A 23432-nucleotide genomic window follows, 5' to 3' on the forward strand; every position below is an offset into this window, starting at 1 on the left:
TAGATACTTTGAATAAAAGTAGTAAAATTTTGTTTGCTCTCCCAAAATGCATTGTAATATCCTGAAAAACTGAAATCAAGTATTTATGACATCTTTATCACGTGTGAGGAGTTCACATGCAAAGTAAAGCTGAAAATGTAAATAGGCCATCACTGGCCAGGAATGGGAAATAATACTTTTCAAAATTGATGGCATCTCTACACTCCAATCCATTCATTCAAAGTGGTTTTCAAAATTGAACAAAATTAATGGGCAGTGATCACTCTTGCATAACACCTCATCTTGTTCTAAGTTTCTTGGTTATGGGGCTTTGTGATGCAGAGGATCAAGAGTTCTAATTTAGTCTCTTGGATCTTACACTGATAAAGTGGGCCAAACAAGCTTTATCCACTTTATTCTGCTGCAGCTCAATCTGTTCTGCTTCAGTACAGATCCAAGAGGTCCCAATTATCACCAGCATCTTCCCTGAATAACTGCCTGAGTTTCCTGTGGGAAACTATATCCATGGGAAAGATCACTTTTCTGTTAAGTCTGATGTTTTCTCAAGAGATATAGGACAAATCATAAAAAATGAAAAATGACTTGGATTTATTTAGCACTTTTCACGAGCTCAGGACATACCAAAACACTTTTCAGCAATGAAGTACTCTTGAAATGTAATCGTCGTTGTAATGTAGGAAACGCGGACTGAGTTTAACGTCTCATCCAAAAAACGCATTTCCAACAGTGCAGCACTCCCTCAGTACTGCACAGAAGTGCCAGCCTAGATTATATGCTCAAGTCTCTGAAGTGGGGTTTGAACCCACAACCTTCTTACTCAGAGGTGAGTGGCTACCACTGAGCCAAGGCTGACACCTATCATAGCAATAACAAGAGAACAAAATCAGGAAGGTGCTAGAGCAGCGAATGATCAATTGAGTGCAAAACGCCAGGAGATTGTGGAGTTTAGCCTCAGCAGAAGTGAATGGAGCACTGAAATTTTCACTTACTTATTTTACTGTATTTTGACTTCAGTTTACCTTCATTTGCTTCATTTTAGTTGTTGAATACTCGGAACCGTTTAAACATATTTGGGACTTTACCATTGGGTTTGAACAGGTAATATGTTAATTAATTGGTTACAAAATTTCTGTGCTTAGCTTTCCTCTGTTTAGATGTTTTTTTCGATAGCAGTTGGGCTATTGTGTCAGTTAAAACAGTATAAATTTGAGTTTACTAGCGAGAGACCAGGGGAGTGTAAAAGTTTAGCCTCAGTGGCTGTTCAGCTTTGAGGTGAACTGGCCTAAAAGTATATTATGAGGGTAAAATGTTGTGTTTGATTTTATTAAATGTTTAGGGCAAAATAGTTTTGTTTAGTATATGCAGTACCTGCATGATATGGGAGGTCCTGGATGCTTCATGTGCCCAGAATGGATGGATGAAGGTTACCAAGCATGAGAAAAAACTAGGGACACTATCATGTACAGAACGCTGAAGAGTTCTTGGAATGCACATTCCAGGCACTGTGAATTAGTGAGGAAAGGAAATGGGTGACCATCCATCTGGATAGGAATAGGAGACATGAAGCAATGGATTAAGAGTGCTGACAAACCGGTATTAATACCTGTGACAATGACAACAACTTGACGGAGGGCAAACATGAGCAAAATAACAACACTGTGGAGCAAGTAGTTGCCAAGAAGGAGGTGACGTGTAGAAATACAGTAGCAACAGGGGATTCCACTATAAGTAGAATAAGCAGGGGGAACATTCGTGGCCATGCCTTCAACTGCCTAGGTCCCACCCTCTGGAGTTCCCTTCCTAAACCTCTCTGCCTCTCCACCTCCCTCTCTTTTAAAACCTCCTTAAAACTCACCTCTCTGACCAAGCATTTTGTCACCATTCCTAATCTTTCCTTCTTTGGTGCAGGGTCCATTTTTTCCCTTATGCCCCTCTGAAGCACCTTGGGATGTTTTTCTATGTTAAAAGGTACTACATAAATGCAAGTTGTCATTGTTGAAAGTAATAAAAGCAGATCAGAAGGAAGAGGAATTAAGAAGAGTAAGATTGCCAAAACACTGGAGTCAGGATTGAGTGGGATGCCTGTGAACCAACAAAATATTCAAAACAAAATTGAAGAGTTAGAAGCATTAATAACTATGGATGACATATGAATCTAAATAAAGGAAATTACGAAAGTATGAGGTGTGAGTTGGCTAGGATAGATTGGGGAACTTTACTAAAAGGGATGACGGTGGATAGGCAATGGCTAATATTTAAAGACGTGTGCAGGAATTACAACAATTATTAATTCCTGTCTGGCGCAAAAATGAAACAGGAAAAGTGGCTCAACCATGGCTTACAAAAGAAATTAGGGAACGTATTAGATCCAATGAGGAGACATATAAAATTGCCAGAAAAAGCAGCAAGCTTGAGGATTGGGAGCAGTTTAGAATTCAGCAAAGGAGAACAAAGGGATTGAAACAGAACATAAAAACTGACTGTAAAAGCTTCTATAAATATGTCAAGAGAAAAAGATTAGTGAAGACAAATGTAGATCCCTTACAGTCAGAAACAGGGGAAATTATAATGGGGAACAATGAAACAGATACTTTGTTTCTGTCTTCACAAAGGAGGACACAAATAACCTCCCAGAAATGTTAGGGAATCAAGAGTCTAGTGAGAGGGAGGAACTGTGCTAGGGAAATTAATGGGGCTAAAGGCTGACAAATCCCCAGGGCCTGATAATCTACATCCCAGAGTACTAAAGGAAGTGACCCTGGAAATAGTGGATGCATTGGTGGTCATCTTCCAAAATTCTATAGACTCTGGAACAGTTCCTACAGATTGGAGGGTGGCAAATGTAACCCCACTATTTAAAAAAGGAAGAAAAAAAACGGAATTACAGACCAGTTAGCCTAGCATCAGTAGTGGGGAAAATGCTAGAGTCTGTTATAAAGGATGTGATAACAGAACACTTGGAAGGCATTAACGGGATTGGACAAAGTCAGCATGGATTTATGAAAGGGAAATCATGCTTAACAAATCTACTGGAGTTTTTTGAGGAGGTAACTAGTAGAATAGATAGGGGAGAACCAGTGGATGTGGTGTACTTGGATTTTCAGAAGGCTTTTGATAAGGTCCCACACAAGAGGTTAGTGTGCAAAATTAAAGCACATGGGATTGGAGGGAATATACTGGCATGGATTGAGAATTGGTTGACAGACAGGAAACAGAGAGTAGGAATAAACGGGTCTTTTTCCGGGTGGCAGGCAGAGACTAGTGGGGTACCGCAGGGATCGTTGCTTGGGCCCCAGCTATTCACAATATATATCAATGATTTGGATGAGGGAACGGAATGTAACATTTCCAAGTTTGCAGACGACACAAAGCTGGGGTGGAATGTGAGCTGTGAGGAGGATGCAAAGAGGCTCCAATGTGATTTAGACAAGTTGGGTGAGTGGGCAAGAACATGGCACTTGCAGTATAATGTGGATAAATGTGAGGTTATCCACTTTGCTTGTAAAAACAGAAAGACAGATTATGATCTGAATGGTGATAGATTGGGAAAAGGGGAGGTGCAACGAGACCTGGGTGTCCTTATACACCAGTCGCTGAAAGCGAGCACTCAGGTACAGCAAGCAGTTAGGAAGGTGAATGGTATGTTGGCCTTCATTGCAAGATGATTTGAGTACAGGAGCAGGGATGTCTTACTGCAGTTATACAGGGCCTTGGTGAGATCACATCTGGAGTTTTGTGCACAGTTTTGGTCTCCTTATCTGAGGAAGGATGTTCTTGCCTTGGAGGGAGTGCAACGAAGGTTTACCAGACTGATTCCTGGGATGGCAGACTGACGTTTGAGGAGAGATTGGATCGACTAGGCCGATATTCACTAGAGTTTAGAAGAATGAAAGGTGATCTCATCGAAACATATGAAATTCTAACAGGACTAGACGGACCAGATGCAGTGAGGATGTTCCCGATGGATGGGGAATCCATTACCAGAGGTCACAGTCTCAGGATACGCCATTTGGAACCGAGATGAGGAGAAATTTCTTCACTCAGAGGGTGGTGAACCTGTGGAATTCTCTACCACAGAAGGCAGTGGAGGCCAAGTCATTAGATGTATTCAAGGAGATAGATATATTTCTTAATTCTAAAGGGATCAAGGGATATGGGGAAAAAGCAGGAACAGGATACAGAGTTAGACGATCAGCCATGATCATTTAGAATGGTGGAGCAGGCCCGAAGAGCCGAATGGCCTACTCTTGCTCCTATTTTCTATGATTCTATGACATACTGACTATAACAGAACACATGGCTAAGGTTTGGACAGTATTGAAAATTTAATATTCCTAGTTAAAATTATTTTCAGGAAAGTTGAAGATAAACAAGGAAAAAAGGGTGGAATAGCAGTATTGTATGAAGATTTCATCACAGCACTAGAATGCAATAATGTTTTAGGAGGTTGAGTTGAATCCATATGGATGGAGTTAAGGAATAGGGAGGGAGATGGTACAAATCTCAGTGTGCATACTAAACCACCAAACAGTGGAGATGAGATGGAGATTTGTAAACAGTTCATAGAGATATGCAAGAACAATGGACAATAATTCTGGGTGATTAGAATTATCCCAAGATAGACTGGGATAAAGGCAATTCATGTGGTCAAAGTGGTGAACGCTTTTTAGAATGCATCCAAGACCACGTAATGGCATATAATACAACAATGAGGTAATGATAAATTTGTACAAGGCAACAGTTGGGCCACAGTTAAGAGTACAATTTTGGGCACCACATTATCGAAAGAACACTAAAAATATAGAGAGCATACAGTGTAGTTTCAGCTTGAGGAGAGTCTGAAGATTTTGGGTCTCCTTCCACTGGAAGGCTAAGATGAAATTTAATTGAAGTTTTTACATTGATGAAGCAACTTGATGGGATAAATAGGGAAAGACTATTTCCTCTGGTTGGGCAGTCAGTGATGCAGTGTCCTCAGTTTAAAATTGTCACTTTTAGTGAGGAGAGGGGTTAGGGGAAATTAATTTATGCAAGTTGTTAAGAGCATGGGATTCTTTACCACAAGGAGTCAGAGGGCATTGCATCTTTACGGGAAGAGTAGAGAAACATTTCAACCAGAGGAAGATGCAGGGCTATGGGGAGACGGCAGGGCAGTGGGATTAGTTTTGGATTACTCTAGTATGGAACCAGCACAGCATGGCCTCCTATGCTGCAAACCTCTATGGTTCTGTATCTCCTTTTTGATTCATAATTCTTTGATTTGTGAACTTACCACCATGAGATGCACCAACATAACCAACGACTGTAATGCCCAGGCTTTGTCCGTCTCTCTTGAGTTCAATATTATCAATATCAAAATCATCTGAAGTAATCTACAAAAATCAAACAGGACATTTGACCAGAAGATTGTTATATGAACCTTATTTTACATGTAGCATAAAGATAAATTGTTAAACAATCTATTTGTATATTTTTATCAAACTACTCTTCTATTCAATTTGACTGGCAGAATTATGCAAGTGAAACATTTTTTTTTAATGAATATTCCACAAGCAGCGGAAGACCTGGCAATTCATTTGAAGAGCCAGAATCTAGTTTTTCAAGTAGGTTAGGATTTTGTCCTTGTAGAGGGAGTCTTACGATTGAGATGTTATTCAGTAACTAAATAGCTGAATTCCCCTTTTCTGAATTTTCATCATTTTTTTAAAAAATTATATATTTAAACACTAGTTGCTGATAACATTATGTGGGTATCTGGCTGAAAAATATAAGAAAGCTAAATAAATTTCAACAGATACAATTATCAGTTAAGGTAATTGATCTGGTCATTTCAACAGCTCTTTCCCTCCATCTCAGAAACTCCTTATAGTTGGTGCCCTTCCAAGATGTCATTAGCGCTCATTGATTTAATAAGTATAAACAGCAAATTTAAATTATTGTAACAATTTTAAATAAAGATAACTATTCAAAATATAATGAAATTTAAAACACTATCAGCTATGTTTATTTTTAAATAAAGGTCTTGAATCAGATTTTCTTCCCTTTCACCATACTGGTCACCAGATTTCTGGAAAATTAAGAAAATAAAATGAAATTGGATTGGAGTATCTGGGACCCAAGCTCAAATTCAGCACTGACAAATAGACTGGAAGATTGTTGTTATGGATCGAAAGCAAAAGTCCCAGCTCAACTCTGCAGACAGGTCCTGATCCAACTCCCGACCACAACAGAGCCAGGAGGGACGGGACCGCCTCTTGCAAGTACTCTCAGACTGCTTGGTTTTCACACTCGGTGTAGTACAATTCCAGTAAAGTGCAAAAGCACTGGACTGCCTGGAATCTTTTCAAACTTAGTTTGGAAACTTAATATTAAGAGAGAAACAATGATCCTGCCCATGCTCTCAAAACATTAAAAATCATACACCCGGGGGCAAATTTTCATGCAAAAGCTTAATCAGAAGCAGAAATCAAGTCTGCTGGCGACACATCACACCATGCAAATCTTGGTCTGAGGTTCAAATCTGCAATATGATGGCACCAATGATACATAGCATAAATGCCTGCAAATACACTAATTGCAAATCTCACTCCAAGAGACTGAAAAGATACATTTGTGAAATGGAAAGCATCACACCAATGTGGGAAGAAACAGCACATTTTATCTCATTGGCAGTATAAAGAAAAGAACTTGTAGTTATACAACACTTTTCACATCCTCAAAACATCCCAAAGTGCTTCACAAGCAATGAATTACTTCTGACGTGCAGTTACTGTTGCTTTTTAGGCAAACATCAAAGGCAATTAATGCAAACTATGGTCCCACAAACAGCAAATTAGCAGTTGGTCTATTTTAGAGTGCTGGTTGAGGAATGATTGGAGAATGTTTTAAAGGGGGTCATGACTTGAGCAAGGAGGAAAAGAAAGGTGAAGCAGAAGTAGATTCAACATCAAGTGTTCTCCCCATAAATGGATCTTTTAAAAAAGATGAACTTACAATATAATTTCTTTGAGAGGAGGCATTCCTATTTCTGCCTATCAAAATGTAACCTATGACTTTCAGTTATGTCACGACCCAGCTAACAGCCTGAAAAAGTGTCTCCGGATGCCAAGTTTTTATGTAAATCTTGCCAACATAGCTTGGAGAACATTAAAAGGCAAGGCACAACTGCATCTTAATATGCAAAGCAAATTCAGAAAAAAACTGCCTCCCTCACCTGTAAATAAAAACAGGGATCCAGAATTCATCAATCCTTCCTCCACTGTACACAGGCCGACAGCTGCCAGCAGTGTGGATCTCCTGCTTCAATCTCCTATCCAGCACCACAAGACAGTATTTTCTCCTCTGAAACCTCACCACTGCAGCTGGCAGACTACCTCCAATCAACTCTTTGAAGCCCAGCTGTCCAGGGTACTCCTCCATGCCAGCTCACTAAAAGCCAGAGAGAATTCTACCTCCTGCTCTCAATACATAGCTTCAAGTGAGCGCTTCCAACTGAAATGCTCAGCTCATAGTTAGCAGATTCAGCACTAAACAATGTTTCTCAGTTGGGGGGGGGAGCCAATAACTTTCTGGAAACAAAATGAATGCTACATCCCACTCCACTGGAATATTAAAGGGTATAAGATGCTAAGAGTAGAGGAGTAAAATTAGATCAGGTGGATATTGTGGAGAAAAACACCAGCACATAATTGATGAGGTAACTGGCCTGTCCCTGTGCTGAAACATTTTATGATTCCCTTCTTGGGCACAGTCCCAGCCCTCCAAGCACTTCAAAAGCACTCAAAATCACCCTGACAGATCCAGTGCTGGACATGACAGCTGGCAGAGAGAAGGGAAGTCTCAAAAAAATGACCGATGGCAGCTGGAGGATCACTTTTCATGGCATGCAGCCATTTCCTAATATCAAAGCCAGGACTCGGGGAATTCATCAACAACAATTTACCCCGTGTCCCCCCAATACCACCAATTCTTGAAGAAAGAGATACAGCCCCAAAATACGATGGCACCACTGGATACAAACCCGTCATGGAGGAAGCGATACAAACACTCCAAGCAACCCATCACTGATGGCATTTCACTCAGCTCCAAGCAACTGAAGGATTGACACAGAGCAGAACCAACAGCAACCTGCTATGAAGTCCTATTCGTGGCATTTGAGAAATTCAAAAGAGAACTTCATAGCCATGTTTAGAAACGTTCTGCAAACAGAAGTCCATGAACTCAGTGATGCAAACAACCTGGGTGAAACACCATACAAATAAACTTGAGACTCACATCTATGAAATCAAACCTAACTACCCAGATAACCAAACCATGTGAGCAGGATTAAGAAACACCCTTGGCAAAAGATAAACGAGTAACAGCATCTAAGACTTCAATATCCCCAGACGGTCTAAAAGATCCTACAAGCACTCCTCGATCAGACAATAAAGAACTCCCAGAGGCACTTGTTATAAGTTCCTTCATCGTTGCTGGGTCAAAATCCTGGAACTCCCTACCTAACAGCACTGTGGCAGTACCTTCACCACACGGACTGTAGCGGTTAACCACCACCTTCTCAAGGGCAATTAGGGATGGGCCAGCGACGCCAACATCCCATGAATAAAAAAAAAGTGGATTCCAAGCCTCGCATGAAAACAGCATCACCAAGTTGAGCCAGCTTTTCCGCAATGGGAAGACACTTTCTCTTGAAGCTAGCGACACTCATACCCTCAACCCAAAAGATATATCTCTGCCTTATACATGCTTTCACCTCCATAGCAACAGAGTCCACAGACTGTCTAAAGGGAGCCAGGGAATCCAAGGCTACCAAATAAATAACACAAGAAAACGGAGAAGAGTTTGTGAACAAATCCTCACAACTACAACTTGCAGTAGCTGCATGAGGTCAATTCAAATTCTTACACTGAACCTTCTATTCCCCTATGTACCTGTGTCCAAGTCCTTCATCAAGGCAACATGAACTCAAAAGTTTGTAAAATAACTGTGCAACAATGCACAACTATGCCATTGATGTATCCCTCTTGTTGGATGTTAAGGAAACATGTTGCACTACACTAATATGTAAACCACTGTACTATCTTAGATCACCTGGTCATAAAAGATGCACTCAAATAACATCCACTGGTTGCCATTACACTAAACAGGAATATGCATCCTTCCCAGTCAATGCCATTGAGATGTTCAACCAAGGCTCAACCATAGCCAATACTAAGCTTTTAACTATCCACTACTTGCTGAAGACATAAGTCCATCAAAGTAGTCTGTTCTGGCCAAAAAATTCAAAATGGCTGGCCTTCAGCTAGCAGCTTTCCAACAAGTATAAATGGAACTTTCACTTCTCAAGGAGAACAGTGTTTTAAAATAATGTATAAATATATTCTTTTGGGGAAGAGAAGGGGATAAGAGAGCACTTTGTATTGATATCACTTTACTCTTCCCCAAGAATGGAATTCATTCACTCTGTTGAAGAAAAAATATCTATGCAGAATTATAAACAACTTTAACATCTATTTAGTTTGTTTCTTGAAAAGTGTTGTTTTAACGGAGTGTTACTAATCTAATACTAAAAGAAATTAACTCTGAGTATTTACTGAACCCATCAGTACAAGGAAGCTGAATTAACATGCACTGTAGGTTGATGATTGTAAATGTGATTTTAATTGAGCTCCCTCAACTTTTTCAGGCCAGTTCCCCAATAATATAATTTCTCTGAATAGAAAATATAATTTTCAAGTATCAATAGAAATAGTTTGAAACACAAAATTCAAATCCCAATTCTGTGTTACTTTTGTTTCATTTTAATGTATTAGCAGCAAAGAGAAAAATGTCCCAATTTTTAACAGGATCAATACTTTGGTGGAAATAAAATTCACAAATTAAAATAGAAACATCAACAAACATACAGTATTTTACTATTGTAATTCAATGGTACTTACAGCATTGGAATGATCCTGAGGAGGCATCATAGCAGGAATAACTGTTGCAGATTTGGAGGAAAAGTCTTCACAGGGATCTCTGGCCACTATCATTTGGACTTGATTACCACAGTTTCTCAACACCTGGGCAATCTGTTCATTTCCCATTCCCTGCACATCAGTGCCTCCAATCTGTAGTATATGATCACCTGTCCTAAGCCTTCCATCCTACAAACATGCAATAAAATTTTCAAATTCTGAATATAGACAATTTGAAAGTGTCATGAATTGAAATGTAGAAGTAATGGGGAATGGTTTGATGTAGGGAAAAGATTTTTAAAAATACAAAATTGGGTTCTCAAAAAAAAAACGTGATGTCGAAGGAGTTGCAAGCACTAGACGGAAGTAACTTGAAAATTTAATTTTTATTATAAAAAAATACAGTTCCAATTTTATTTTGTTCTGAAAAAGACTCCTCAAAGAGATAAACAAAATGCCTTCTGAGAATTTACCAATACAATAATTAATTCCTAGCTAATTATTCACCCTCTTCTGCTGATGACAGCGATTCGTGCTGGAATTCAGTTCAACAGATGGCAGCAGACCTCCGGTACTTCACTCAACTGATTGTTCTTAATGCATGAGCCTGAGCAGTGAATGTCGAGGTACAATTCAACTATAGGAGTCAGTACTGCCAAACCCAATGCTGCCCTTACCCATCATCTTCAGAATCACACCTCCAGCAGAAGTAACAGCTTCCAATTACACAACAATCAGGACTGAGAACCCTAGCCAATGTTTCTCTTCTCTAACCCAGAGCAGCTAAAGACAATGTTGTTGCCTCCCTGCTGACATTGGCTTATAAGTATTGGCCAGGGATGGGATTTAGGACTCTCTCAATCAATGTAGCTATCATCATATTGCATTAAGCAACTGGTTTCCTAATTACGAGTCTATTTTAGCCGACAGAAAACTTTTCTTTTTAAATTTAAAATTAGATATGACACCTAATCGCAGTCAAGTCATTTGAATGGTCTTCCTGGTATCCAATTCCCCCAAGAGTGCCAGTACAATGAGATGTGCTGATTGTTGACCTTCAAAAAAAAATCGAAATGCCCTCCTAGTAGAAATAGGGAAATTACATTCGCAAAAGGGATCCATGTCATGTCTTTATAACATGAGATTTTTCTTCTGTTTTTGTTCAAATCAAAAAGGACGTACACAAAGAGAAAGAAAAGGCTGAAGGAAAGGAAGAATTGGTAATTAATAGAACTCTCAAATTCAGATGGAGAGGACATGTATGCCATGGAGTGGTAGAGTCCATGTTTTCCCATATACCAATTTTATGCCCATATCTTGTGGAAGCACTCAGGAGAGGCGAGTCACTTTCCCAGAAGAAAGGAGGGAGGGCAAAAATGACACAAAGTCACAGACTCCTGGAAACCAAGTACAAAGCAGCATTGGCAAAGACAGACAAAGCCTTCAACCTCATCTCTTTGCACAGAAAAGCTGCATGACAAAAGTAGACTCAAGGAGAAGAATGGGGAAATAAAGCAATTTTTTTAAAATAAAAATTACATTTTCAAATGACCTGTTTAGTTATGTCAATATAAAATCATAACTGGGAAACAGTTCCAGTAAACTACCATTCATCGATTTATGTTCTACTTGTACGCTATACTGCGCAATTAACATTCCCATAACAAACTAAAAAAAATCATAGGTCTCTCACCGATTCTTCTGATTACAAGTACTATCCAACTGTAACTGGTTACAAAAGAATCCAAAGATTGGTGTCAAGAAATCTTTTATAATCTTTCATTTGGTAAAAACCTAAGAAATAGGCTTCCACCTTTCTAATCTTAATGTAAGTGCAACATTACACTGATTGACAAATTCTACCAGCTACAGGTTATTAAAATGAAAGACGATTAAAGCATTACAATTTTGCTTTAAGGAGATAATCCACATGCCTCTATACAATTCAGAACCTATTATGTGAAGGGCATCGATGATACATAATCATTTTTGAGCATGACCTAAATAGTAGGCATTCAAACTTCTGTAATAATAGCGAGGGAAAAAGTTACCCGATCAGCTAATCCTCCTGGTACGACGGTTTTCACAATTACTCCAGTTGGCTTTCCTCCTACAATTCCAAATCCTAAGCTTGATCCATCACTGACCAACTCAATTTCTTCTACATGCCCCCACTGAATCTGGGATGGATGGAAAACAGAAATATTTATTTTTATAGCAAAATATGACAGACTTTTATTGGTCAAAATCAATCCTTTCACAAGTGACTGAAACAACGCAAGAGCTCTCAAGCACATACTTTTTCCAAAAATGGTTTTTCAAGAGTTGCTTTTATTGCTGAAATCATTAGTAGAGGAAATAAACAAAATCTTAATTACGGTTTCTATTTATGCTAAAAGAAATTCCTGTGGCATCCAGGGGCTCAACAATAAAAGGTAATGGAACTGAAATATTCCTACAATATTTTACAAGGATCTGCATTTTGTTTTTTTTATATATAATATAGCTTTGATGGTTCACTATCATTTAGGGAAATAAATCCTGATATCACTGCTGGTCAATCAGGAGATTAAGTTAGAGGAAGCTACCATTCATTACTGTCTGCCACAGCACACTGACCAACAGGAAACAGTAAACTGATAATGGTAAGACTTACATAATTTGAATAAGTCATAAAGAATAAGTATGAAGCACGTTCCAAGGCAGTAATACATCACAGACTATGTCTCCCCGATGTATCAGAGGATAAATGCACTGCCCGATGTGAAACTGAGTCATGCCAATCAAGAATGTCCCAGCTGAAATCTTTACTCACATACACACATAAATCCGCCTTGAATAAGTCAGATACAAATTTTACTTTCAGTTCTCGTCTGGCACCCCAAGCATGGATGCAAAGGACCATCCTTCAAGGAGTACTAAAACTATAAAGACTAAAAGTGCTTTAAAAAAATGTTATTGGTATGACCTTCCTTGTTTAACTAATAACTTCTGTTATTCTGATGAATTGAATGAGCTCCTTGTTTATTAATGTAGACAAAGGAAGTTGTATAATCCAAAACCCAGAGAGGATCAGAGGATTTGATTACCTTCTGGTTTCTTAGGTTTGTAAATTCCATTCAAGCAATAACTTCTTTGCACCTAGAATCATCAACTTGCGCAACAGAGCATAAACTCATGATGCATTCTGTCTCAGTTCAAGCATTCAAAAGGGAATTGGATTGGATTGATTCTTGACTCAACAGAGTGTCATCTGGTGTAGGAAAAACTAAACCAATCATGTAATAGTGAGCCACATAAAGGAGGCACTGCCTCTCACTCAATTCAGGCACTGTGCTAGGCTAAATGATCTGTCTGGGCAAAAGGAATAGAGAAAAAAATAAACATCAGCCAAGTTACTGCCCCTTTTTGCTATCCAGTGATACCTACTGGAAATAAATATGATTACCAAGGTAGGGCAGAGTGAGCTTTGCTGTGATGATCAAATAGTTTGCCAATACTAGGCTCATGCATGAAGAATAAAGAAATGGAGGCACAGCACTCTTGTACCTTCATTCTTCATATCTAAACTTGTTCAGGAAATGTGGATGGGTCTTGGTAACTCAGTAGTAGGAACACTGGGTTTTAATTGAGAGTCAGCATGCAGTTCTAACACAATGGCCCAGTAAATTGTTGTAGAATGCTTGCCGCTAAAGCAATTTTCTATGATTTGTGGTTGTCACAATCTGCTGCAATCTCAGATCGCACCAGGTTGCAGATTCAATGGCCCAAAAAGAATCCTCTGTGTACTGGCACTTACTGAGATCAACCCTGAAATAACCCCAAAAGCCCTATGGCTGATTGTCCACCTCCATACCCCTCTCTGCAGGATTAATTTCCCAGTCCTCACTCATTGGCTGAGCTATCTAGCCCCGTCCCATTGGTCTGAATTTTGCAGGCATTATGCCCCCACCCCCCACCAACAAAAGGATTTCCTAGCTAGAGATGCATTCGATTGAACAGCACCCCTCTGTCTTCTGCACTCTGTCTTCTGCACTCACACCCTCTCCTTCCATTATCACTCCTATTGGCCCCTGCCCCCACTCCATCTCCCTGCCTCCAGCTTCCTTTTCCCCCTTCATTTAACCTCCCTCCATCCCCTGCCACTTCTCCCTCAGCTTGGCTCAATTATCCCCACCCACTTATCCTGCCCATCATGAATACTGCCCTTGGTCTTAACTTCCCATATGCAACAACACAGTACACATCAACTTGAATTTGGAAAGGTTCTCACTATTTTCTTTTTATTCGTTCATGGGATGTGGGCGTCGCTGGCAAGGCCAGCATTTATTGACCATCCCTAATTGCCCTTGAGAAGGTAGTGGTGAGCCGCCTTCTTGAACAACTGCAGTCCGTCTGGTGAAGGTTCTCCCACAGTGCTGTTAGGAAGGGAGTTCCAGGATTTTGACCCAGTGACCATGAAGGAACAGCAATATATTTCCAAGTCGCAAAGGTGTATGACTTGGAGGGGAACTTGCAGGTGGTGTTGTTCCCATGTGCCTGCTGCTCTTGTCCTTCTAGGTGGTACAGGTCGCGGGTTTGGGAGGTGCTGTCGAAGAAGCCTTGGCGAGTTGCTGCAGTGCATCCTGTGGATGGTACACACTGCAGCCACTATGCGCTGGTGATGAAGGGAGTGAATGTTTAGGGTGGTGGATGGGGTGCCAATCAAGCGGGCTACTTTGTCCTGGATGGTGCCGAGCTTCTTGAGTGTTGTTGGAGCTGCACTCATCCAAGCAAGTGGCGAGTATTCCATCACACTCCTGACTTGTGCCTTGTAGATGGTGGAAAGGCTTTGGGGAGTCAGGAGGTGAGTCACACGCCGCAGAATACCCAGCCTCTGACCTGCTCTTGTAGCCACAGTATTGATATGGCTGGTCCAGTGAAGTTTCTGGTCAATGGTGACCCCCAGGATGTTAATGGTGGGGAATTTGGCAATGGTAATGCTGTTGAATGTCAAGGGGAGGTGATTAGACTCTCTCTTGTTGGAGATGGTCATTGCCTGGCACTTGTCTGGCGCGAATGTTACTTGCCACTCATGAGCCCAAGCCTGGATGTTGTCCAGGTCTTGCTGCATGCGGGCTCGGACTGCTTCATTATTTGAGGGGTTGCGAATGGAACTGAACACTGTGCAATCATCAGCGAACATCCCCATTTCTGACCTTATGATGGAGGGAAGGTCATTGATGATGCAGCTGAAGATGGTTGGGCCTAGGACACTGCCCTGAGGAACTCCTGCAGCAATGTCCTGGGGCTGAGATGATTGGCCTCCAACAACCACTATCATCTTCCTTTGTGCTAGGTATGACGCCAGCCACTGGAGAGTTTTCCCTTTAATTCCCATTGACTTCAATTTTAATGGGGCTCCTTGGTGTCGCACTCGGTCAAATGCTGCCTTGATGTCAAGGGCAGTCACTCTCACCTCACCTCTGGAATTCAGCTCTTTTGTCCATGTTTGGACCAAGGCTGTAATGAGGTCTGGAGCCGAGTGGTCCTGGCGGAACCCAAACTGAGCATCGGTGAGCAGGTTATTGGTGAGTAAGTGCTGCTTGACAGCACTGTCGACGACACCTTCCATCACTTTGCTGGTGATTGAGAGTATACTGATGGGGCGCTAATTGGCCGGATTGGATTTGTCCTGCTTTTTGTGGACAGGACATACCTGGGCAATTTTCCACATTGTCGGGTAGATGCCAGTGTTGTAGCTGTACTGGAACAGATTGGCTAGAGGCGCAGCTAGTTCTGGAGCACAAGTCTTCAGCACTACAGCCGGGATGTTGTCAGGGCCCATAGCCTTTGCTGTATCCAGTGCACTCAGCCGTTTCTTGATATCACGTGGAGTGAATTGAATTGGCTGAAGACTGGCTTCTGTGATGGTGGGGATATCGGGAGGAGGCAGAGATGGAACATCCACTCGGCACTTCTGGCTGAAGATGGTTGCAAACGCTTCAGCCTTGCCTTTTGCACTCACGTGCTGGATTCCGCCATCATTGAGTATGGGGATGTTTACAGAGCCTCCTCCTCCCGTTAGTTGTTTAATTGTCCACCACCATTCACGACTGGATGTGGCAGGACTGCAGAGCTTTGATGTGACCCGTTGGTTGTGGAATCGCTTAGCTCTGTCTATGCATGTAGTCCTGAGTTGTAGCTTCACCAGGTTGGCACCTCATTTTTAGGTACGCCTGGTGCTGCTCCTGGCATGCTCTTCTACACTCCTCATTGAGCCAGGGTTGATCCCCTGGCTTGTTGGTAATGGTAGATTGAGGAATATGCCGGGCCATGAAGTTGCAGGTTGTGCTGGAATACAATTCTGCTGCTGATGGCCCACAGCACCTCATGGAGGCCCAGTTTTGATCTGCTAGATCTGTTCTGAATCTATCGCATTTAGCACGGTGGTAGTGCCACACAACCCGTTGGATGGTATGCTCAGTGCAAAGATGTGACTTCGTCTCCACGAGGACTGTGCGGTGGTCACTCCTACCAATACAATCATGGACAGATGCATTTATGAATGGTAGATTGGTGAGGACGAGGTCAAGTCGGCTTTTCCCTAATGTTGGTTCGCTCACCACCTGCCGCAGGCCCAGCCTGGCAGTTATGTCCTTCAGGACTCGGCAAGCTCGGTCAGTCGTGGTGCTACCGAGCCACTCTTGGTGATGGACATTGAAATCCCCCACCCAGAGTACATTCTGTGCCTTTGCTACCCTCAGTGCTTCCTCCAAGTGGTGCTCAACATGGAGGAGGACTGATTCATCAGCTGAGGGAGGGCGGTAGGTGGTAATCAGCAGGAGGTTTCCTTGCCCATGTTTGACCTGATGCCATGAGATTTCATGAGGTCCAGCGTCAATGTTGAGGACTCCCAGGGCCACTCCCTCCTGACTGTATATCACTGTACCGCCACCTCTGGTCGGTCTGTCCTGCCGGTGGGACAGGACATACCCAGGGATGGTGATGGAAGAGTCTGGGGCGTTGGCTGAAAGATATGATTCTGTGAGTATGGCTATGTCAGGCTGTTGCTTGACTAGTCTGTGGGACAGCTCTCCCAATTTTGGCACAAGTCCCCAGCAGAGAATTGCAGAAATCAGAAATAGTGATGCCTGAATCCATCATCATATTTAAAAGCCAGTGGCATGTCAATTGTACGATTTCCACTTTTATCCTAACTGTCACTTTTCCTGTTTGAAATAACAGTCCCACTTCACCACCTGCAAAAAAGTTACTTATTTAAGTTTATACACCGACAATGATTTCAATGCTGTCATCTTATCTCATTGTTCTGATGGCATTTATTAGTTTCTTGACATCTGTACATCTCCATCACTGCCTTGTAATTATACACATCAATTAAACTCTTTAAATAATCAGCAGGAGCTGAGCATTCAATTTCTCAAATCATACAACACAAATTTAAGTAGCCATATTGAATTCAATGCAGCACATGCTACAGTTATTTCAGTGTAAGAATATCACCTGCTGATAACAAATTAAACTACCATATCCTTAACATCACAGGCTGCAGGTGACAATAAAAATTCAATGCATTAAGCATAGTAGTCCAATATTTGCATAATGTTAGATTTATGCCCTAGAGATTGTGCTCAAGTATCTTTGGTGGTCAGCATTTTGTTAGTGATTTTGCAAGTGGTTATTTAATTCAGATGATTAAGTAAATTGAAAAGATGTTGTGGTATTAAAAATTAGGCATTACACTTCAGAAGAATTGAGTTAGATTAGCCAAAGAGCCAATTAGGTATTTAGCTTTGAGTACAATCTTGTTTTATAATCTCTCTTCTTGGGAGTTACACTACAACATTAAAAAACTATAATGTTAAATCAGAAAATATTTTCCTTGCATTATATAAATTTCCTAGAGTTTTTTTTTAAATAAAAATGAAACAACCAATTTTCTGCAAATTTGGTAAAACTAGAAATAAAAGATTACATGCAAATTTCAAACATTTCTATGTTCACAGTATACCATTAATAAAATCAAAAACTCTACATTTGTGTAACCAAATTTTACCACAGTCTACTGAAGGAAGTTTAAAGATATATTTCACTAAAACTTACCTACATTTTGAAACTAACCATCAGTAGGCAATGAATGTTAGATACAGAAAACTTTAACAGCACCAGCACATACAGACAAGAAGGACCCAACGTCCCACAGAACTTAAAAATTCAAATGCCTAGAACTCTAGATTTATTAAATGACCAATTCCTTATCTAAAATAAAAACAGAACTTACAGAAGCAACAGATAAGTCTGGCATTTCTGTTGGATTGGTATACGCTCTTTGAAGAGATCCTCTGGCAACCACCAAATGCACAGATCCTTTGGTCTGCTGAAGTAATGCAATGGCTTCTTGGTGAGAAATGTTCTCATCCAATGGTATATGATTCAAGGCCAATATCTGGTCTTGTTCTTGCAATCTGCCATCCCTATGCACAAAACCGCAAAAAAGTTTAATTAGTATTCTGCACAGAAAAGATCATTTTCAGCTATTTAATAAACTGCACTTCAGCATTTTCTTTTCATTATGAAAACTATTCAATCATGACTGAACATAATTTGAAGGATTTCAAATTCATGAGGCTGCCTGGTAGCTCAAACAGGGGAACATTGAATCAAAGGGTTGCAAATGTGAATCCCAGCCTCAATTAACATTCAAAGTCACTTTCATTTCTTGAGGGTTGTAGGGCTAGAGGAGGTTACTGAGATAGGAAGGGCGAGGCCATGGAGAGATTTGAACACTTAATCACAGATTTAAGGACGAAAACAAACAACCCCTCTCAGCATAAGTGCATCTCCCATCTAAGCATCGAAGTCTATAACTCAGGCCATATAACTCATCCAGTTACAGGAAGAAATGTGCTGCAGGAAAGCTGCAGTCGGGAACTCGAGAAGGAGGAAGGAAAAGGTTGTTTCGGTGCAATTTTATATCAATGAATGAAGATTTCAATTAACTAAAATTAATAAATGTGAGTTATATCACTTAAATGGAGAGATGAACTTTTTATTAGGAACAACTTTAATATTTTGCATTGTAGGATAAATAAAATTTTTACACATATTAAAGTAGAATTTAAAAATGAAAGAAATGCATTGTTCCACCGGATGGTGATGAGTTTTTCAAACAAATTTATCTTCTCTACCAAGATATCTTAGTCCTCTGTCTGACGAATACTTTTCCAACAGATCAGGAATATAGGAATTGTATGAGTTAAATGTAAAGTAGCCCCTACTGGACACCAATAATGTGCCTCAATCTCAATCTCAGAGAATCACGCATACTACAACAGTGTAACATTTCTATTAGATCCACCAGTCATCCTTGTGGCCGCTGCGTGAACCAATGTAATGTCAAATTATGGGATGTTTGTGCTGTGGATTAGTAGTCACTAAGAAATGGGTTGAGGCACCCTAAAACAAAAGCAAAATACTACAGATGCTGGAAATCTGAAATAAAAACAGGAAGTGCTGGAAACATTCAGAAGGTCAGGCAGCAACTGTAGAGAGAAACAGAGTTAATGTTTCAAGTCGATGACCTTTCATCAGAACTGGAAGAAGTTGGAGGTATAACAGTTTATAAGCAATTGTAAACAATTTTACAACACCAAGTTATAGTCCAGCAATTTGATTTTAAATTCACAAGCTTTCGGAGGCTACCTCCTTCCTCAGGTGAACGAGGAAGGAGTTTATAAGCAAGTATAGAGCCTGGAAAAAGGGGAGAGGGGGCGGGAGGAAAGAACAAATGGGAAGGTCAGTGATAGGGTAGAGGGCAGGAGTGATTAAATGACAAAAAGGATGACGCTGCAAGGCAAAATGAGGTGGTAATAGGACAATAAATACTCCCACTCTGACCTCTCTGTCCTCGGCCTCCCACACTGTTCCAATGAAACTCATGCAAACTCGAAGAACAGCACCTCATCTTTCAATTAGGCCCTTTACAATCTTCTGGCCCCAACGAGTTCAACAACTTCAGATCATAACCACCGCTCCCATTTTCTCCGACAGCAGGTGCTGATAATGGTTCTGCTGTTGCCATTTACACCTCCTCTGGAGCCATCTTTCATTTCTTTATTGTCCCATTACCACTTCCATTTGCCTTGCACCATCATCCCTTTTGTCATTTAATCATTCCTGCCCTCACCTTATCACAGGCCTTCTCTTTTGTTCTTTCCTCCTCCCGCCTCCCCACTTTTCCTCTGGCCGTGTACTTGCTTATAAGCTGTTAAATCTCCAACTTCTTCCAGTTTTGACAAACGGTCTTTGACCTGAAGCGTTAACTCTGTTTCTCTCTCCACAGACGATGCCTGACCTGCCGAGTGTTTCCAGCATTTTCTGTTTTTATTTGAGGCACCCTAAAGGTGGGCCAGAAATTGCTGCAACAGCACCTCCTGCGACGTGTGACGTTATTTGGACTTTATACCTCACCGTTCTGATCTCATTATATTTCCGCCGCAAATTGCTGGAACGTCAAAGCGATAATGGCACAGCAATGTCAATGTCCCATCTGGGACCTCATGAACATCGTACCCAATAGTCTATTCTCTCAATCAATGAAAGAAAAGTAACATTCGCGCCAGATAAATGTCAGGCAATGACCATCTCCAACAAGAGAGAGTCTAACCACCTCCCCTTGACATTAAACGGCATTACCATCGCCGAATCCCCCACCAGCAACATCCTGGGGGTCACCATTGACCAGAAACTTAACTGGACCAGCCATATAAATACTCTGGCTACGAAAGCAGGTCAGAGGCTGGGTATTCTGCGGCGAGTGACTCACCTCCTCACGCCCTAAAGCCTTTCCACCATCTACAAGGTACAAGTCAGGAGTGTGATGGAATACTCTCCACTTGCCTGGATGAGTGCAGCTCCAACAACACGCAAGAAGCTCGACACCAACCAGGACAAAGTAGCCCGCTTGATTGGCACCCCATCCACCACCCTAAACATTCACTCCCTTCACCACCGACGCACTGTGGCTGCAGTGTGTACCATCCACAGGATGCACTGCAGCAACTCGCCAAGGCTTCTTCGACAGCACCTTCCAAACCCGCGACCTCTACCACCTAGAAGGACAAGAGCAGCAGGTACATGGGAACAACACCACCTGCACATTTCCCTCCAAGTCACACACCATCCCGACTTGGAAATATATCGCCGTTCCTTCATCGTCGCTGGGTCAAAATCCTGGCACTCTCTTCCTAACAGCACTGTGGGAGAACCTTCACCAGATGGACTGCAGCGGTTCAAGATGGCGGCTCACCACCACCTTCTCGTGGGCAATTAGGGATGGGCAATAAATGCTGGCCTCACCAGCGACACCATGAACTAATAAAAAAAAGATAGAGAAAGAAACAGAACAAATGACGGAGAAGGAAATAGGGTGAATTAATGTCAAATTAGATACAGAAAGAGAAATAAAGAGAGGGAAAGAAAGAGAGTGGATTGAGAGAGAAAGAACAAAGAGACAGAAAGGAAAAGAAAGAAAAAAATTTACAAGAACAAGCAGATGAAGAGGACAGTGTAACCCAGAAGTGTTTGAGAATTGTTGCATTAATCCTTGAGAGGTTAATAAGTGAATGGCAGGATAGGTGTGCGAAATGTACAAACATTCTTAACTCATGAAGTATAGAACCAGCAGCCCCGTCCATCATAATCAGGAGTAGTGGAACACCCAGTGGGTACGCCATTGCACTGTTTTCATAGGAACATAGGAATTGTTAAAAGAAAAAAGACCAAGGTCCATCTAGTTCGCCTTCTACCATTCCGGTAGTCACATGATACAAGCATAATGGGGTTGTTGACGAATCATAGCAAGCAATCTCTTTGAATTAGTCTAGAACAGACCCAGAAATGACACAAGGAAAATGGCAGTGGTGGAGAGCTTTGAGAACCATAGGTGCCAAGTCACCTTTTTCCTCCCAAGCATGCTATACTTTGCATGTTATGTCTCAAATTACTCATATACTATATCCCAAAATTATTTTCTGAAAGAAATCTATCTAATTTGCATTTTTGCGGGTCAAAAAACCTTGCAGCCTGAAAATTATTGCCTTCCAACACTAACAGGAGTGTAGATGGCAAGACTGGCACAAAAATATTGCAAAAACAGGTAAGAAGTTTAAAAGAACCTATAGGAACAATTCACTACCTGCTGGAGTAAGACTCCACAGCTTCATTGTTCCCTTTTTGGGCCTCCAAGGTTGAGTGTCAAGTCAGGACCATAAATCACGTCATTAACATGGTCCTTTACACAAGAATTACCAACCCTAAATGGCTGGTGAGATAAATTTGCATTAACAGCGTAAATCCAGCAATTTCATGATGTGCAATTAATTTCAATGGGAAGCCTCAAGGCAAGGTTGCAATTTTTGCGCTTTTGTCGAGGCTATTGGCGGAACAGCGCAAATCATCCAGCAATGTGTGGAGAATTGGAACTCGTGCCGTATTTCTTCTTTGCTGGATTTTTTACCAACTAATAATGGCGAGCGGCATTAATTCGCCTTATTTTTCCAGCAATTTCTGGCTCATTATTTCATTTTGAATTAGCCGGAACAGAGAGGGGACTGATCCCATCAGCATACTTGGATTCAAACCTAGTTCCAAGAAAGGGCAGCATTCTAATCCAGTCTCCACGTATAATTCACATTTCCTTTTAAGAAAAAGCATACAGTTGACTAAGTAAAGATTAGTAAACACAAATAGAAAACTGTAAACACAAAGCTGCAATCTATCACTCCATGACAGTATTCTCTTATTAAGTTATACTTCTGGTAACTTATGCTTTGTACTAATTCCTAAATTAATGAAGAGAGTATTCCATGTTTAATGGTTTCTCATAAAATAAATATGTAAGTACAATATGCTCAATGTTGCAAAGGGAAATGATTTTACCACAAGGGAAAAAGTTTACACAGTACACTAGGACATCCAAAAAAGTTAAGCTGCCTTGGAAAATCCTAGAAAATGGAAAAAAGAAAAAAAAAAATTGAAACATGACTGCTTAAGAAGCCATTAATGTGGATTTCTCAAAACACTCTGGAATTCAATTATTTTTGTTTTAAATCCAAACTTCAAGACTACCAGTATCAAAAGCATGTGGTTAAAACATAATCCTACCTGTCTGCTATACTTCCTTTTTGTATTTCCCGTATAAAGATACCAAGTTCACCCATATTGTCATTTTTAAGACCGACCACACTGAATCCAAGGCCTCCCATTGCTGGCTTGTTTAATTCAATATATTCTACTTGTCTTCCCTGAGAAATTTTTAAAAAGGTGAGTTAATACAGGGTACATATTAAATTAGAGATGGAGTACATGAATATCCGATTTGCCAAACATTATTTTAAACAAAACCAGATGATTTTACCAGGCAGATGCACCACAATTACAATGGATTACAATTACAAAAGAAAAATAACCCTG

At 40.8% G+C, this 23432-nt stretch overlaps 1 protein-coding gene across 4 annotated transcripts in view; it reads right to left on the reverse strand.

Moving 5' to 3' along the window:
* Positions 1-23432, reverse strand: part of patj (PATJ crumbs cell polarity complex component) — a 355365-nt gene that overhangs the window by 323069 nt on the left and 8864 nt on the right. For all 4 annotated transcript variants that reach the window (XM_067990267.1, XM_067990266.1, XM_067990265.1 and 1 more), the window contains exons 5-9: positions 23124-23263; positions 18241-18433; positions 12008-12136; positions 9939-10145; positions 5273-5372 (exon numbers count right to left, since the gene is read on the reverse strand). In XM_067990267.1, coding sequence (XP_067846368.1) covers positions 5273-5372; positions 9939-10145; positions 12008-12136; positions 18241-18433; positions 23124-23263 — 769 coding nt within the window. The remainder of the gene's footprint in view (positions 1-5272; positions 5373-9938; positions 10146-12007; positions 12137-18240; positions 18434-23123; positions 23264-23432) is intronic.

This window comes from Heptranchias perlo, chromosome 9, assembly GCF_035084215.1.
Source record: "Heptranchias perlo isolate sHepPer1 chromosome 9, sHepPer1.hap1, whole genome shotgun sequence".
NCBI classification, from domain to species: Eukaryota; Metazoa; Chordata; class Chondrichthyes; order Hexanchiformes; family Hexanchidae; genus Heptranchias; species Heptranchias perlo.